A 16,779-nucleotide genomic window follows, 5' to 3' on the forward strand; every position below is an offset into this window, starting at 1 on the left:
AGCCTGGCTTTAAAATGACAAAGGTACAATTTCCTGACCGAGCCAGAGCCTTTTAAGTCAAAGTCCCAGCCATTTCACTTCCCTCCTCGATGCCAAGAATCTGAGACTAACTTTAGGCTTCTGATCACCGAGCTGCTAGTCTGGCTTGGCATGTAACTCACCACAGCACTGGAACAAATTTGCCATTTAGAAGAACACGCAGCTGTTAGATGGAACACCAACATGTAGAGAAATATTTATAACATTATTTATTCTTCCCATTGTGTAAAAAATATAGAGAAACAAACTATTACATAAGAACAGTTCGTAGGAGATATGTACATTTTTACATGTGTATACAGATTAAAGAGTTCATACTCTAGGAAAAATGTTGTGGTTTTAATCACTGACTCCTCAACTTCAGGTAGCCAAAACAGGTACAGCTTCTGTTGGCTTAACGCAAAGCCAAGAAAGGGTCTCAGACTAGATAGACCTTGCAGTTTGCATCATATTCATGATTTTGCCTTAGGCAAAACACAAAACTTTAAAACAAAAATATGACCCTACTTCAATCCACAGCAGAAAATGAACAGCTGCAGGACCCTTGTTTGTTTCTTCTCTCAGTAACATGGTTTTCTGCAAACAGACTTTGGACCAGCCTCCCAAAATGGATTTAGTGGTGCACCTTCCAGTGATCTGACAGGCCCTCCTTCTGCTCAGTGTTTACTGGGAACTTTCCAGGAATCTCATGCGAAATAAGAGTCCCTGAGTCTTCTTGCTAAATTCTTCAGTAAGGCACAATGACATTTTTCCATTCAAAGTGTTACTTAGTAGTCAGTCCTCAGAAGATTTAATTAGCACCTTTTCCAAAGCCCATCATGATAAAAGAGAAGAGGCATACCTGGTAGAACCTATTAAAGCCAAGTTTCCATCCTCTTCCGATGACGAGAACAAAAGAAAGAGTTCTTTCTTGCTTCACTCATGTTGCAGTGGGGAAATTTAAAAAAGAAAACAATGCAAGTGGCTTTAGGAGAACCATCCAAGCTGCTTTTAGTTTTCCGGTCACATGAGGAAGAGAACTGATTAAAACCGGATAGAAACATTTAGCAAATGCCAGTAATGAATTCCCATGAGTAAGACCTCTTAACAGACATCCGACACCACTACCTAACAGGAAGACTTCACCAAGGTCCATCATAAGCCACAAGGAATTTGCCTTGCTGTAAATGGGAACAAAACAGCCACTGAGCAACTGGCAGGGAAGTACAAATAAAATTACCCTGAGGTGGAAGGTTCTGCTTGTACAGCAGCGCAGGCAGGTCTACTCATCTTCTAGATGGAGCGGCTCTCCAGTTAGCAACAAAGCTGGCTCAGGACACATTGGCACAGCTTAGAGGAAGAATGCAGTGAGTTGTCACTGCCACCTGTAGATCTTCACTGCCTTCTCTGTCAAGGTAGCCAGAAAGCTATTGCGGTTCACTGTGTAAGGGCAGACGTCTAACACAGGTAAGTCATCCATAAGCTTCTGCAGCAGGGAACCGGTCCCCGCATCCCAGAGCTGAGAGATAAAGAGAAGAGAGGTCACAACTCATCAGGCACCCTTCTGAATAACACATGGTTCTGTGGCTCCAACTCCTACAGGGTGAGATGTGGAAAAAGCATCCCACACAAACAGGCTTACTGGATGGCAGCACAAGACTACAAAGGTACTGAATCCATCCTGCATAGCAAACTTTCTGTCACTGTATCCTGTGCCATGTGGCATAACATTACAGCAGTACTCTTGGATGGATTCAAATGAAACAAGATGAGTTTAATAGGGCAAAGCTGGGGAACTGTCTGACCAGAAGCTACATGCATTTAATGAGTCACTAGAAATAGACAACCTCACCCAGTACCTGCTCCTGAGAACATGAGAAGGGAGAAGAACCCTTCTTGCTATAGGAAGGGTCCTGGTGACCCCAAGGAAACATTCAGAGGAGGAGAGCGCCTGAGAGCCACACATCCTTGGAGGTAGACAAATGGACAGTCAAAGCTACCCCACCCCCATCCCAACCTTGAGCATTCTCCTCTATTAATCTGGAGGCATTTCCCACTCCTCCTGTCCCAAGTCTGAAGCAATACCATGGCAGAGTTTGATGCTTCATCCCCAGCACACACGAGGATGCTGCCATCATCTTCTGGACTCTGAAAGATTGCATTTTTGGTCAAGAGTTTGCATGTTGGGCCTGCAGTAAGAGTCTGAACAGGACGACAGGAACAGACAATCTCATCGGCTGCTTCTGTCAGCTGAGTACAGGTCAGCTCCATCACCACACACTGCAAACAGTTGCGGTTTCTATCTGTAGGAGTCAAAGAGAAAGTGATGAGCACTTCCCAGCAGACTCAAACAACACAAGACATTTGCAGTGGAAAAAGTCAATAGTACAGACACTGTTGCTCTAGCCAGTCCTCTGAAAAACCATTGCCTGAATCATTCTCCTTTTCAGCTTTCCTTGGAATTGCACATAATCATATGTTACCCTAAAATAGTGGATTTCCCCCTGGCGGGGGGTGGGGGCTAGAGAATGAGAATAATGTTATGTGAAGGAGAAAGATAGTGAACTAGTAATTGCCTTTCAAGCCCTCTGGATTTATGGGGAACAACTGCTCTCTGACTACCCTAATATCTGGCCAGGGTTTAAGAAGAAGGGATGTCCAAAAAGCTCAAGGGCTCAGTGATATCCTGCTCTCCTATCCGTGCTGGAGTTAGAAACATAGCTGACAGATCCTTGTATGAAGCAGCAAAAAAACTGTAGTAGGCACATGATGGTAAGCAAGATATCTGCACATGCAGCCAGTAGGAATCACAGGGATGCCCAGAAGTCACTATAATAATAATAATAATAAATTTTATTTGTATCCCGCCCTCCCCGCCTAGGCAGGCTCAGGGCGGCTAACAACATTTCATAAAATATACAGTAATAAATAAGGCTTTAAATTAACAATATAAAACTTAAATTTAACATCACTAAAAACCAGTCAATATGATTAAAATTTATCACTTAGTCTGACAGTGATGATGGCATTTGACGCTAGTTCTGTCAGTGTATACAGTTTACCGAGCGGTAATCGTTAATTAGATAGCGGTAATCCTTAATTAAGCAGCCTTATCCAGCTGTCTGTATATACTAGCCTGAAGAGGGTGGTCTTGCAGGCCCTGCGGAACTGTTCAAGGTTCCGCAGGGCCCGCACCTCCTCAGGGAGCTGATTCCATAGGGCAGGGGCCGCGACTGAAAAGGCCCGTGCTCTACTCCCCTTTTGAGAAATCCAGGATGGCAAAAACCAACCTGCTCTTAAACTTCTTGAACCCCTGCCTAACCCAAACATCTTGCCAAAGAATGTTACTAGTGATCTGGCTTCACTATAACATCTGTAGTATCGTTTGTTCTTTTCCTGCCTGGCAAAAGAAGCCCCATAACAACAAAGCTTCTGACCTTTCTTGTCAAACTTTCTTAGGTCCCACCTGGACCTCTTATATCACTGCACTTCAAACACCAAAGAAAATTTGAGATGACCACCCCTGCTATCCTCCAGCCTTAAGGCTATCTCCAAGAACAGAAGACCTGTAACCCTAAAACAACTTCCATCAAAAAACAAGTGACACAGCACAGATCCTGTGCTTTGCATCCAATAGCTCTAGGAGAGGAGGAGACCATTTCTAAGCAGCCGGCATGTAATATTTTTATTTATTTACTTACTTTCGATTTATATTCCGCCCATTCCAATTGGACTCAGGGTGGCAAACAATCATGATAAAACCAACATCTCAATTTCAGGTATAAAACAATAAGACGTAAACAATTTACAATTTAAAACAAAGTATTGGTGCTATATACAATATTGGTACTAAATATACAATTTATGTTGGTGGTCCTTCTGGTGAAATCGCCCAGCAGCATAAAAGCGGCAGCCTTCTCCCCTAGTTGTTATAGGCCTGCTTTAAAAGTTCAGTTTTACAAGCCTTGCGGAATTGGGAGAGATCCCGCAGGGCTCTTATGGCCTCAGGGAGAGCATTCCACAGCATTGGTGCTGCCACTGAGAAGGCCCTGGCCCGTGTAGAGCCCAGTCTGGCCTTCCTTGGACCAGGGATGGGCCTAGGCACCCAAGCCTAGGCACTACTGCAAGGGTCAATTACAGCCATACCCACACGTGACAGCTTACTGGGTCTGAAAGTTGCAAGGCAGTGCCGTGTGCTGGCCTCTGTCTGAAGGTCAGTACAGCCCCCAGACTCCAAGGGGAGGTGATGCGGCCGGTAGGAGTCGATGGTCTTCTGCTCCCAAAAACAGGCTCCTTCAAGTGTCCCAGATACCAGTCCACCATGGGGCAGTGCAGCAGAAGCCATTCGAGGAAGGTATGACAAAGACACCACTGGGCACCTGGAAAAGAGGAGAAGCAAGAACAGCTATGGTCAGATTGATCCTGCTTGCCTTACGCTGGGTCCAAAACCCCTTCCCATTTCAATGAAGAGATTGAGGACAACTCTACATAAAGGCAGGTCCTCTGGCTGATTTAATAGTGAAATCCTAAGCAGAGTTACATCTTTCCATATAAGCCTGTTGGCTCAATCAATTTAAAAGGATGTAGCTCTGCTTAGGATTCCATGGTAAAGACAACTTTGATTGCCCGTTAAGTCTGATGTAGTCAACTATCCACATGGTACCAGACTAGGCATAACTACAGTATTGGAAAATTGTAGCATAATGCAAGAAGGGCTGGAGTCCCACAAAGAAACTAATGTTGCACACTGTACCTAGTACAGTTGATACAGACTAACCTTCTGCCGGCAGAATAGCTTGCTGGATGAGTCCTGGAGTTTCCCAAATTCAACCTGGTTCTCTTCTCTGTCTTTGACCCCAGAGCCCCACAAATTCCATGCCCCAAAAATTACATTAAAAATCTGCTATGCAAAACCGTGAAAATTATTCATTCCGTTTTCAGAACCATACCTTTTTTTTTAAAAGGTATTAAAAATCTCCCATGTTCTCCATATTTAATGCTCAACTTCTGAACTTGGAGAACAACCTACTCTTATAAAATTGAAGTTATACCTGGATTTCTCTGTCGTTAGCTCCTGGACATGAGAGGTGGTGTCACGTAGGTCATATACCAATACAGAGCCATTGACAAGTCCAGCGTAGATGTAGTTAGTATTATCCAGGCACCAGCAACAGCTCCAGACAGGCCGGCCTGCATTGTAAGTCTGCACAACAGTGTTTGTTGTCAAGCTGAATGAAGGAAAAACAAGTTGGCATCACCACACTTCAGCACATGTTGCCTGAAAACTACCCATGTGACCTTGAAGGCATCTGTATCAGAAAGTAAGGATAGATCATGAGTTCCTTTGAAAAATGAGAGGAAGTGCCTCCAATCCACTCATCAGAGGAAAGGGGAGAAGGAAAGCCACCCTGCTGCCTCAGCATTCACCTTGTAAGCTTCAGGGTGTTGTCCAGGGCAGCAGATACAAGCAAGCCATCTGAACGGTTGCTGAAGGCCAGGCCTCGGATCTGCTTGCTATGGATGGGGACATACTGGGTGCTGTTCAAGTTGACGGCACTCATCATCTTAATCCCGTAACCTGAGACACCAAACAAAGCTAGTCAGGAGATGGCACTTTGACATGGGCTTTTGCAATATGAATGTGAAGGAGCAAAAAAAGGACCTCCTTTTCCATCTTTAGGGGAGGGATGGTGGCTCAGTGGTGCAGCATCTGCTTGGTAAGCAGAAGGTCCCAGGTTCAATCCCCAGCATCTCCAACTAAAAAGGGTCCAGGCAAGTAGGCGTGAAAAACTTCAGCTTGAGACCCTGGAGAGGCGCTGCCAGTCTGAGTAGACAATACTGACTTTGATGGACCGAGGGTCTGATTCAGTATAAGGCAGCTTCATATTCATCTACTAATCTCAAGGACTAGCCCCCAAGTTGGCAGCTCACCAGGAATGAGGGTGCTCTGAGGAGAGGGCTGTGACATCACCAGGCAGCTCAGCACGTCACAGTATGCCATGACCCGGCAGCTGCCAGCTTGGGATACCATAAAGGCTTTCTCAAAATGGTACTTGTGCTGGCCTTGGCTAGAGGAAGGGCATCCTGAGATGCCAGAGCGAGAGTTGGTGGGCTGCTGAGAGGAACTGGTTTGATGTTGAGCCATCAAGGTCTTCAATTCCTGTGGAGAGAAGCTCAGAGTAAGGCAGAATGGACTACAGTGGAGGACTGAGTCCAGATTACAAAGCCTTGACAGCAGGAAGTGTAATGCCCAAGTTTCTGCTGAAACAGGTGCAGTTTGCTTGATCTTTCCTTTCATCTGATTAAAGCTCCTTCGCGAAAAATCTTGAACAGTCAAAAACCTATCTGGATACAACACTAAACCAGTGGAAAAATCTTGCAACAGCAATGGTAAGGTTTGAAAATGTCAGATAAAAGGAGTAGAACTAGCTTGTGGAGAGATAACGAAAAATGATCTAGGTGCTGTATTAGAAGACCTATTTCTAAGGGTACTATAAATAGGACAATCCAACAAAATATGTATTAAAGTACCAATTTTCCCCTGAAAACAATCGCAAAAGCTGTCTGAGTAAGGAATCTTTCTTAATCTTCCCTTCATAACAGGAACAGGCTGTGCATTCCATAGAGTTAATAAGAAAGCTCTAAAGTAATTTGGGATAAAATGCATACAAAGGCAGCACTTTTGGTGGAGGAATACCAAAAAATCCAGAAGAGCAAACCCTACAGGCATGAGACCACGTGCCACCTAACTTGGCCACTCCTTGTGATCAGACGAGACTAGAGCCACAGGACTTTAAGACTTTACTTGGAAGCAAGCCTTGCTTTGTTCAGCAGAGCTTACTTTGAAAACAATATACAAATTATTGCAGCCCAAGCCTGAAAATGTGCTTGCAACCAAAACCTTTTGCAACTTGACAACCGCCTGTGCAAACATTCAAGGGAATATGGAGGGACCAGAGTTCAGACAGTCAGAGCTCACAACCAATCAAAAAACCTGACCCTAGCTCTCCTATATCCAAATCCAGTTCTCTGTAAAACACTGACATATATGCATAAATATAAAGCAAAGCTGACATGGAGATAATGAACTATCCAGCTCTGAGCAAAATCATCCACAGTAGAGAACTGCCTATTGCACAATTCACTGGGTTCAGATTCCAAGCGGGAGCTGTAATGTTTTTGGCACCCCAAATCTACTAAGAATCTTCAACTGAAGCTCAAACTCTGCTGTGATAAAGGAGCCAAACAGAGCAGCTCTTCTATTCTTCATCCTTTCACTGACAAAGTGGGAAATGCTCTCATATATTTGTTTCCTTTGGAAAGAAATCATAAGAAGGAGATGGATAGCAAATTAAAAGACCCTGCATTAGCGGGGTGTGGCTAAACCTACCTGGACTTGCTGCCGAAGTTTGGTACACTCTTCCGTCAAGACATGCAGCTGGAGTCGGCTCTGAGCAGATTCCAGCTCTGCTTTCCTTCGTAGCATTTGCTCCTTTTCTAGAGAGCTGCAGAAGAAAAGAAAAGTACAGCAGACTTTATCCTTAGCAGCTGGGACTCTGCTACGTGGAAGGAGTTCATCAGCCAAGCTTACAGCCCACTGCCCAACATCCTGTGCTTCCTGGAAAGGCAGAAAATGCCTATTTTTTTACTGGAAATTTGTAAGAAGCTCAAGAGCCAACAAAGTGGGGACATAATGGAGATTCATAAAATCATGCTCAAGCTGTAAAAAACCCTGAGGACTGGACCCAGATTAAATGTTCCTAATAGAATTTTCCTGCCTTTCCACTTCCACTGCAGCCCATTGATCTTCCCAAAACGCTGCTCCTGGAGGACAGGGGACGCTTAGGAATTGTATAAAAGGCAAATCAGGGGGTCTACAGCAGGAACCTGAAAGTGGGAGAAATCTCCCCTCTTCTATTAGTGGAAAATTCAGTCTGGGTACAACCTAGAGAAAGATAGCATTTTTTCTCCCTTTCCCCAGGAACTAAAATTTACGCACACCAATTTAAGTTAATGTGCTATTTTAATACATTAAGAATGGATAAGTTAAGAGTAATATTCCATGTGACACATAATTACTCTGTATAACTTACTGCCATAAAATTTAGTGACATCAACTGGCTTAGATGCTTTCAGAAAGTCATTCAGAAATATCTAGAAGATGGCCTTATCAATGATGGCTAAGTGAAGTCTGCAGGTTCAAAAGGAAGTAATATCTCCACATAACAGGGAGGTTGTCCTTGTGCCCCTGATGAGGCATCTGGTTAGTCACTGGGGAACTGGGTGCTGGCTATTGGTCTAATTCAGTAGGGTCTTTCCTAGGATATTATTTGGTTTTAAATACATACCAGCATACACACAAAATTCTTTGAAAAGGCATCAATAGAAGCAGGCAAGTCAAGTCATTCAGACCCTGGATTTGCTGAACATAAAGCATGCTCTTGAACCCAAACTTACACTGGAAGCAGCTGCAATAGAAGCTTCCATCTCCATACCAAACATGGCTGGAAACGAAGCAGACTAAAGGTCTCCACAACAGCTGGCCAAGTCCACACTGACAGAGTTTTCCCAACTGCATAGAAAGGAAGCAGATTATACTTACCTTTTCATGTGCTCCTGTTCACTAGTGTCCAATGCTTTCAGAGTGCGGGCATAAAGGACCACAATGTCTGACCGCTTGGCTTTCTTATTACACTAAAAAGAAAGGAATAAGAGGCAGAACTGATGCTGCTGTGCCGCTCAGCTGGTAACACTCACAGAGCCAAGGCCACCTGCTGCTTGCTGCTGTTTCTTCCATGCCTGACAATAAGGCAAAGCTACTGGTATCCTACTTTTCAAGGAGGTGCTTTTAGAGAAGCTGATGGATGGGGAGGGAGAGGGAAAACATATACAGCTGCCTCTTGCATACCAATATCCACTGCCTTCTAGTGGTACTCCTGAACCATCAGGGAGACTTAAAAATTATAACCCATGCATTCTCAGCACCTGTCCACAACATTAACAACTGACCACAAAAACTGTTTAAAAAATACTATTACAAATGACCAGCATGTAAAATGATCCTTTTCAACCAGGAATGAATTGGAGAAGGTGGTTAACCCCAAAGCCTGCTTTAATTTAAAAAATGTCTTCACATAGCACTAAAATTAGCCAAGTTAGACATTAAAGTGAGATGCAAGCAAAGACGAGGTGCCATCTCTGATAAACACCCATCTAGCACAGAAAGTGGGAATAAACAGAGCAGGGCTTCTGATGATAATCTTTATTGACAGGAAGTGTGTAGTCTCTCCAAAGTGTTGGTCCCAGGCCATTTTGGGTTTCAAAGGTAATAACCAGCCAGTGGAATTGTGTTCAGAAGCAAACAAGCCAATGCAGTCCCTTTAAAGCTAGCAGAATCAGCTTCCCACTTTCTGTGCCGATCTGCAATTTTGCTGTTGCATTTGGCACCATCTGATGCAACCAGAGCATGGGCACTCATGTCAAATCATGCTTCTCAAGGCAAGTTCACAGCTGATGCACCAACTGAAGGTGAGCAAAGCTACTCTGTGCCACTAAGGAGACCTGAGCCTCCATCTTTAGACTTGGATTTAACAGTACCCTCAAGCTGCAAAGCTGATGTGGCAGTTATCAAACCTTTTGGGTCCAGGGGCATTGTTTTAAGGAGAGGCTGTTCTTTCAAAGAAGTCAGAACAATTACCTGCCTTAAGAAGGCACTGGCCACTCTTTGGACTCAACCTGCTACCCTTCTACCCATCTCCCTCAGCAAGCAGCAACAAGCCAAGATGGGCAAGGATCAAGCACTAATGTGGGAGGTTGCACCCCTACAAGCAATTCATCTGTATCCTTAGGCTTCAAGAACTGAAAGTGATCAAACATTATTACTACCTAAACCTAAAGTCTTTGTAGCTACAGAATTGTTACCCTTACTCATCCCAGGCAAAACTCCTAACCACTTCAGAACAGTTGAGTCTCTGTCTCAGCACATCACATCCCTATAATTCAACACCAGCATTCTCTCACTGGCAAACTCTGCCATTAGCCTACCCAGCAAACATAATATATTCTCCGCACAAATATTCTGATGACATAGTGGAGCTACTTGATGAAACTACCACTTCGCTGCAGCCTGGACAACTCAGACTTGAGAAGTACCATTACACTCAGTCCCATTTGAAGTACTGCCTTTTGTCTCAGTGCCACAAGGTGGGGGGAAAGGGCATCAACAGAATTGGGTTGGAATTCAGAAGAGGGCAGTGAGAATTTAAATGAGAGGGAGAAGAAACAACTGCCAGGCAAATCTTCCACAATGCCTGAAAGAGACCCCAATAGAACACTCTCTTCCTTCCAGCTTCCCAGTGCCATTTTGAAGTAAAAAAGAGGAAACAGACAAGCTTCTGTAAATCAGGTCTAGATCCCACTCCAGGAGAGACCCTTTCCTCCTACCAACTGTTGAGTGCTATCAATAAGGGTATTCATTTTCAATTGCTGTAAGATATGTAGTATGGCAATGTTTCCACTTGAAAAGGAACAACCTGCAGCATTTCCTTCCTTGGAAGCCTGGCATCCATCACAGTATTGTTTTTTTTAAGATGTCAGTGCCAAGGACATGAATTCTCAGCCTTTCCTGATGGTGAGATTCATCCAAGGAAGAAGTTGTTGAGTTTGTTAAGTATTTAAAATTGTACACTACCCCCCTCTTCCCTGCCCTCCTCAGCTAGATCGCTAATTAGGAGGCACAGTTTTCAGGAGTCAGTCCCTGACAAAACCATTTACCTGAGGGCATTTGCCTGCCTGTCCCTTCAGCCACTTCTCAATGCAGCTGTAGCCAAAGAGATGCCCACACCGCAGGGCAGAGAGACGGTGCCCCCCTGCATTAGTCCACTCTTCGAAGCAAATAGTGCAGGTATCACCATTCTCCTCTTCCTCTGAGGGGGTCACAGGTGCTGCAGGATTGGCTCCTTTTAGAGGACTTTTCTGAAACAGGACAGCATGAAATTACAACTCAGGTGAAGGTTGTTCTGAGTGTTTGCGGATGACACTAAAAAGTTTGCGGATGACACTAAATTGTTCAGGGTGGTGAGAACCAGAGAGGATTGTGAGGAACTCCAAAGAGATCTGTTGAGGCTGGGTGAGTGGGCGTCAACGTGGCAGATGCGGTTCAATGTGGCCAAGTGCAAAGTAATGCACATTGGGGCCAAAAATCCCAGCTACAAATACAAGTTGATGGGGTGTGAACTGGCAGAGACTGACCAAGAGAGAGATCTTGGGGTTGTGGTAGATAACTCACTGAAGATGTCAAGACAGTGTGCGTCTGCAATAAAAAAGGCCAAAGCCATGCTGGGAATTATTAGGAAGGGAATTGAAAACAAATCAGCCAGTATCATAATGCCCCTGTATAAATCAATGGTGCGGTCTCATTTGGAGTACTGTGTGCAGTTCTGGTCGCCGCACCTCAAAAAGGATATTATAGCATTGGAGAAAGTCCAGAGAAGGGCAACTAGAATGATTAAAGGGCTGGAGCACTTTCCCTATGAAGAAAGGTTGAAACGCTTGGGACTCTTCAGCTTGGAGAAACATCGACTGCGGGGTGACATGATAGAGGTTTACAAGATAATGCATGGGATGGAAAAAGTAGAGAAAGAAGTACTTTTCTCCCTTTCTCACAATACAAGAACTCGTGGGCATTCGATGAAATTGCTGAGCAGAAAGGTTAAAACGGATAAAAGGAAGTACTTCTTCACCCAAAGGGTGATTAACATGTGGAATTCACTGCCACAGGAGGTGGTGGCGGCCACAAGTATAGCCACCTTCAAGAAGGGTTTAGATAAATATATGGAGCACAGGTCCATCAGTGGCTATTAGCCACAGTGTATGTGTGTATATAAAATTTTTTGCCACTGTGTGACACAGAGTGTTGGACTTGATGGGCCGTTGGCCTGATCCAACATGGCTTCTCTTATGTTCTTATGTTGGAATCAGCAGCACATACATCTCAGCTACTCCCTCCCACCTTCTTCTGCTGGACAGCAGCTTCTCTAGGTTCCAGATGCTCTGGCTCACTGGAGTCGCCTACAGGAGGATCCATTTGTGGTGCATCAGAGACTGCAGGAGAGAAATAAAAGGAATAAATCTGCATAGTCAGGAATGGGATGAAACCACAATTAGTGGTACACAAGTATTTACTGTCACACTAAAGGCAGTCATGTATAAGTCAACTGTATAACCAACTGGGGGGGAATCTCAAAATAAAGTACAAAGCCACTGCTATCATGGGAAGAGGAGAAGACACACACAAAAGATACCCAGGGACCAGGCTCTTTATCAAGAAAGGTGGATATACTCACAGGGTGTCCAATAGGCAACAACATAAACAGCAAAGAAGTACTAGGCATTAACAATGACATTACTGAAGTAATTCAGTTTTCAGTACTTAGAGCTTAAGAAGCCCCCTTCATGTCCCTGCATGGGCTTTCTGTAGCTCATCCTGTATTAAACAGAAATCCTTGTCCTCACAAGGACTATGGCACTGAACAGGACTTTGTATAACTGCTCTAACTATCAGGAAGTTCTTCCCAATGTTTAGCCAAAAACTTTTTTAATTTCAACCCATTAGTTCTGGTCCTACCTTCTGGGGCCACAGAAAACAATTCCACACCATCCTCTAGATGACAGCCCTTCAAGTACTTGAGGATGGTGATCATATCACCTCTCAGTCACCTCCTCTCCAGGCTAAACATCCCTAGCTCCTTCAACCTTTCCTCATAGGGCTTGGTCTCCAAACCCTTCACCATCTTCAACTCCCTCCTCTGGCCAGTTCCAGCTTGTCTATATCCTTCTTAAAATGTGGTGCCCAAAACTGAACACAATACTCCAGGTGAGGTCTTACCAAAGCAGAGTAAAGCGATACCACCACATCATGTGATCTGGATACTATACTTCTGTTGATACAGTCCAAAATTGCATTTGCCTTTTTAACCACCGCATCACACTGTTGACTCATGTTCGGCATATGATCCACTAAGACCCCTAGATCCTTTTCGCACATACTACTGCTAAGACAAGTCTCCCCCATCCTATAACCATGCATTGGATTTTTCCAACCTAAATGCAGAATTTTACATTTATCCCCGTTAAAATTCATTTTATTGATTTTAGCCCAGTTTTGCAGCCTATCAAGGTCATCCTGTATCCTGTTTCTGTCTTCTACTGTATTTGCAACCCCTCCTAATTTAGTATCATCTGCAAATTTAATAAGCATTCCTTCTATTCCTTCATACAAATAAATAATTTATAAAGATGTTGAACAAAACAGGTCCTAGGACAGATCCCTGAGGCACTCCACTTGTCACTCGTCTCCAAGAGGATGAGGAACCATTAGTCAGCACTCTTTGGATGCTATCTGTCAGACAGTTACAGATCCATATAAGAGGAACTTAACCACATTTTATCAACTTGTCAACAATAGTATGTGGAACCTTATCAAAAGCCTTACTGTAATCAAGATAAACTATGTCTACAGCATTCCCCTGATCCAGCAAGGTAATAACGGTCTCAAAAAAGGAGATAAGGTTAGTCTGACATGACTTGTTTATGAGAAACCCATGCTGGCTCTTAATAATCCCTGTTCTGCCATAAAACAAACTGTTTACTACTTGGGAAAGACACCTCCCTCTGAGACATACCTGGATCCTTCTGAGGAAACAAACAAGATAAGCGTGGGCATATTTGTCTTGAGCACTTTGCAAGAGGCTTAGGAACATGGCATACAGATCAACAGAGTACTCTAGGCAGAGATGAACAATGTCTTAGGTTTTCATTAAGATGTAGAACCAACACAAACCTCCCAAGTCAGATGGTGCTGGTGCCTCTTCAGGGGCTCCTACAGGTTCCTCACCGTCCTCCTCCTCCTCCTCTTCCACTTCAGTCAAGCTGCTACTGTCACTGTCAGAGTCACTAAGAGTCACAGTCTCATATGAGCTGTGCCCACCATGGCCTGCTGAGAGATTCGATGTGGCTGTTGCTGCTTCAATCCTGCTGAGGAAGTAAGCATGCAATGCTGCTGTGGACCTTAAAGCCAAGGAACAAAGCCAAGAAGTGTGGATTATTATTAGTTCAGGCAGACTGGGGAGTAGAACATCAGTCACCATTTTCCAAGCCACACTCAAGCATCTGCGCAAAGCATCTTTAATTGCACTCTAAAACAAGTCAGAATGCCACCATGGCTACCAATTCGCACGTTTTGTTATAAGTTAAGCCAAGGACTCTGTAGTACAGTGATGCTGGATAAGTCCTTAAACAGCCATCAATTCGGTCATGACATATTGTTTGCAACCCAGGATGCAACACTACTTCTACTGCTCACTCTTAAAAATTCCTACAGAACAGATTATTTTAGGATAACACAACATCAATCATTTCTTCAGTTCTCCCTCTCCAAATGTCCACAAAATGAGGTAACAGGAGAGTTCATTCAATGTATCTATGATAAAAAACCAATTATCTTGTCTGAAATAGCATGACTAGATAAAGGTTAAGTCAGAGGAGATTAAGAAGACGACGCTTATGCTTCTTTTTATGCCCCATTTATGCTGTCTCATATACAACCCCTGCACAAGAAATAGTTCAGTATTGAAGTTGCCAGCATATGTCCATACATAATCATACACATCCTTTTTCTTTTCTTTTCTTGCTGTCAAGTAATAGCTGACTCATGGTGCAACTCCCGGTGGGGTTTTCAAGGCAAGAGACATTCAGAGATGGTTTGCTATTGCTTGCCTCCATGTCGTGACCCTAGTATACCTTGGTGGTGTCCCATCCAAATACTGAATAAGGCTGACCCTACTTAGCTTCTGAAATCTGATGAGATCAGGCTAACCTGGGCTATCCAAGTCAGGGCAAGGGCCTCTATACAAGGCCTTTTTTGCAGTCATATACAGACATGCTTGCCACAGCACGGACACAAATTGTTTTACAGGAGCAACTGCATGGAGGGAAAGAGTTTGTTTCCTCTCACAGTCCAGGGAAGTCTTGCATAAGCTGCTGCATTTTGCCAGAAGGAATCCGACTATGAAAGTTAATTTTTATTTTTGCAAGACAGCAGATTTGAGAGAAGGGAGAAGAAGAAAGTGCTGACAGAGAACAAGTCCACATTTTGCTATATCAAATGACAGGCAACTGACTGACAGAAAATACATTCAGATCACGTGGGCCTCCACTGCACCATTTTATCCTCACGTTAAGTTGAAAGTGAATTTGTCTACCTACCATTACCTTTCTGTTTAACTGACTCATTTTTCTCTTATTCTTCCTTCCAAAGCACTCAGGACAGCAAGGTATGGCTCTCTCTTCTTCCAGTTTACCATCACAACAGCTCTGTGACTAGACAAGCCAAGCCATGCCCAGAATACATTACTGTCCAAAGATTCCCGCAGATCTCCATGTCAAAGAGAAAGATGTGAACCCATGCCCTGATCCTATGCTCAAAATATCATATTTACCATGGTTCAATAGCTGTTGTTTTCCCTCTCCTAAACGTGGCTGTCTAAAGTCCTGGGAACTTACCTCCAGAGTCGACGCCCCCTTCTTCTTTCTGACAGGGCCACGTTTGACCTCCCAAGCCCCGTCCCAGAGCCTCAACAGCGGGGGGGAGGAAAACTGGGCAGTTACCCCGGATTAATCACCCCGGATCTCCGGTGGGCGGCTTACCTGCTTCGGGCTGCCCGTTGGGTTCCGCGCGCTGTCGGCTGCCGAGGCCGCCTGCTCCTGGCTCGGGGCAGAGGTTGCGACTGGGGCTGGGAAGGAGGCGGCCTCCGCGGCTCCCGCTCGCCGAAGAGGGCGCTCCAAGGGATGCGGGAAGCCGATGGCCTCTCCTCAGCAACAGCAGTCGCTGCCGCCATTGCTGCTGCCGCCACCACCTCCTCCTCCTGCGCGGGACCCGTATGGAGATCCACCTCCATTGCCTCCTGAGCCATAGCCAAGGTGCCAGCGAAACCCAGGCGACCCGGCCCAACGGCCTCTCAATCTCCCGCCGCCATCCCCGCGCCTCCCATTGGCCGTTCTTCCTCTTCGCCCCCTATTGGTCAAAGAGACACTCCAGGAGCTTCCTATTGGTCAGAGCGACACTCCCATTAGGCAACGCGCCTGTCAGTTTCTAGTGTTGGGGAAGGCGTTGATCAGAGGCGAGGATTTAGGAGCACTGAGACTGTCGGGCTGGAGCGTACGCAAACTTTGTGACCTCTGGGTTGGGTTTGGAAACACTGGTTTTATCGGTTGTTGTAGATTGGGGGTTTTTGTATGTGAATGACACAAACGCATGCAGTCAGGATCATTTTTTTTAAGCATGACGATTTGTTGATGGTATATATATATATATATATATATATTTTAAAAAAAGGTAAAGGTAGTCCCCTGTGCAAGCACCAGTCGTTTTCGACTCTGGGGACGTTGCTTTCACAACGTTTGCACGGCAGACTTTTTACGGGGTGATTTGCCATTGCCTTCCCCAGTCATCTACACTTTCTCCCCAGCAAGCTGGGTACTCATTTTACTGACTTTGGAAGGATGGAAGGCAGAGTCAACCTCAAGCCGGCTACCTGAAAACCCAGCTTCCGCCGGGGATTGAACTCAGGTCGTGAGCAGAGTTTAGAACTGCAGTACTGCAGTTTTACCACTGTTCCAAGGGGCTCTTTATTATAGATTAGTATAGATACGACGACCTAAAAATGGGTTTGTGTGGATTTGTTTTTATTCTAACGATTAATT

The 16,779-nt window shown here is 44.6% G+C and overlaps 1 protein-coding gene across 1 annotated transcript; it reads right to left on the bottom strand.

Annotated features, from left to right (window-relative positions):
• Positions 1-233: 233 nt before the first annotated feature.
• Positions 234-16,044, bottom strand: RFWD3 (ring finger and WD repeat domain 3). Its single transcript, XM_060254222.1, has 12 exons — positions 15,724-16,044; positions 13,859-14,085; positions 12,029-12,120; positions 10,792-10,992; positions 8,621-8,712; positions 7,409-7,523; positions 5,950-6,178; positions 5,446-5,596; positions 5,070-5,246; positions 4,183-4,397; positions 2,104-2,321; positions 234-1,537 (listed from the first exon to the last, which is right to left on the bottom strand). Exons 1-12 carry the CDS (start codon positions 15,987-15,989, stop codon positions 1,394-1,396), a joined length of 2,127 nt encoding a protein of 708 aa, XP_060110205.1. The 5' UTR covers positions 15,990-16,044; the 3' UTR covers positions 234-1,393.
• Positions 16,045-16,779: the final 735 nt, after the last annotated feature.

The sequence above is a fragment of the Heteronotia binoei genome, chromosome 14, assembly GCF_032191835.1.
Source record: "Heteronotia binoei isolate CCM8104 ecotype False Entrance Well chromosome 14, APGP_CSIRO_Hbin_v1, whole genome shotgun sequence".
Taxonomy (NCBI): domain Eukaryota; kingdom Metazoa; phylum Chordata; class Lepidosauria; order Squamata; family Gekkonidae; genus Heteronotia; species Heteronotia binoei.

Bases quoted from the DNA above. Each gene is read 5' to 3' on its own strand.
- RFWD3 (XM_060254222.1), bottom strand. From the start codon at position 15,989: ATGGCTCAGGAGGCAATGGAGGTGGATCTCCATACGGGTCCCGCGCAG. The intron at 6,179-7,408 runs GTAGGTTTAGCC...TTCTCTCCACAG, and splicing joins AACTTCGGCAGCAAGTCCAG to GAATTGAAGACCTTGATGGC. The intron at 5,247-5,445 runs GTGAATGCTGAG...TCCTTCATTCAG, and splicing joins AACACCCTGAAGCTTACAAG to CTTGACAACAAACACTGTTG.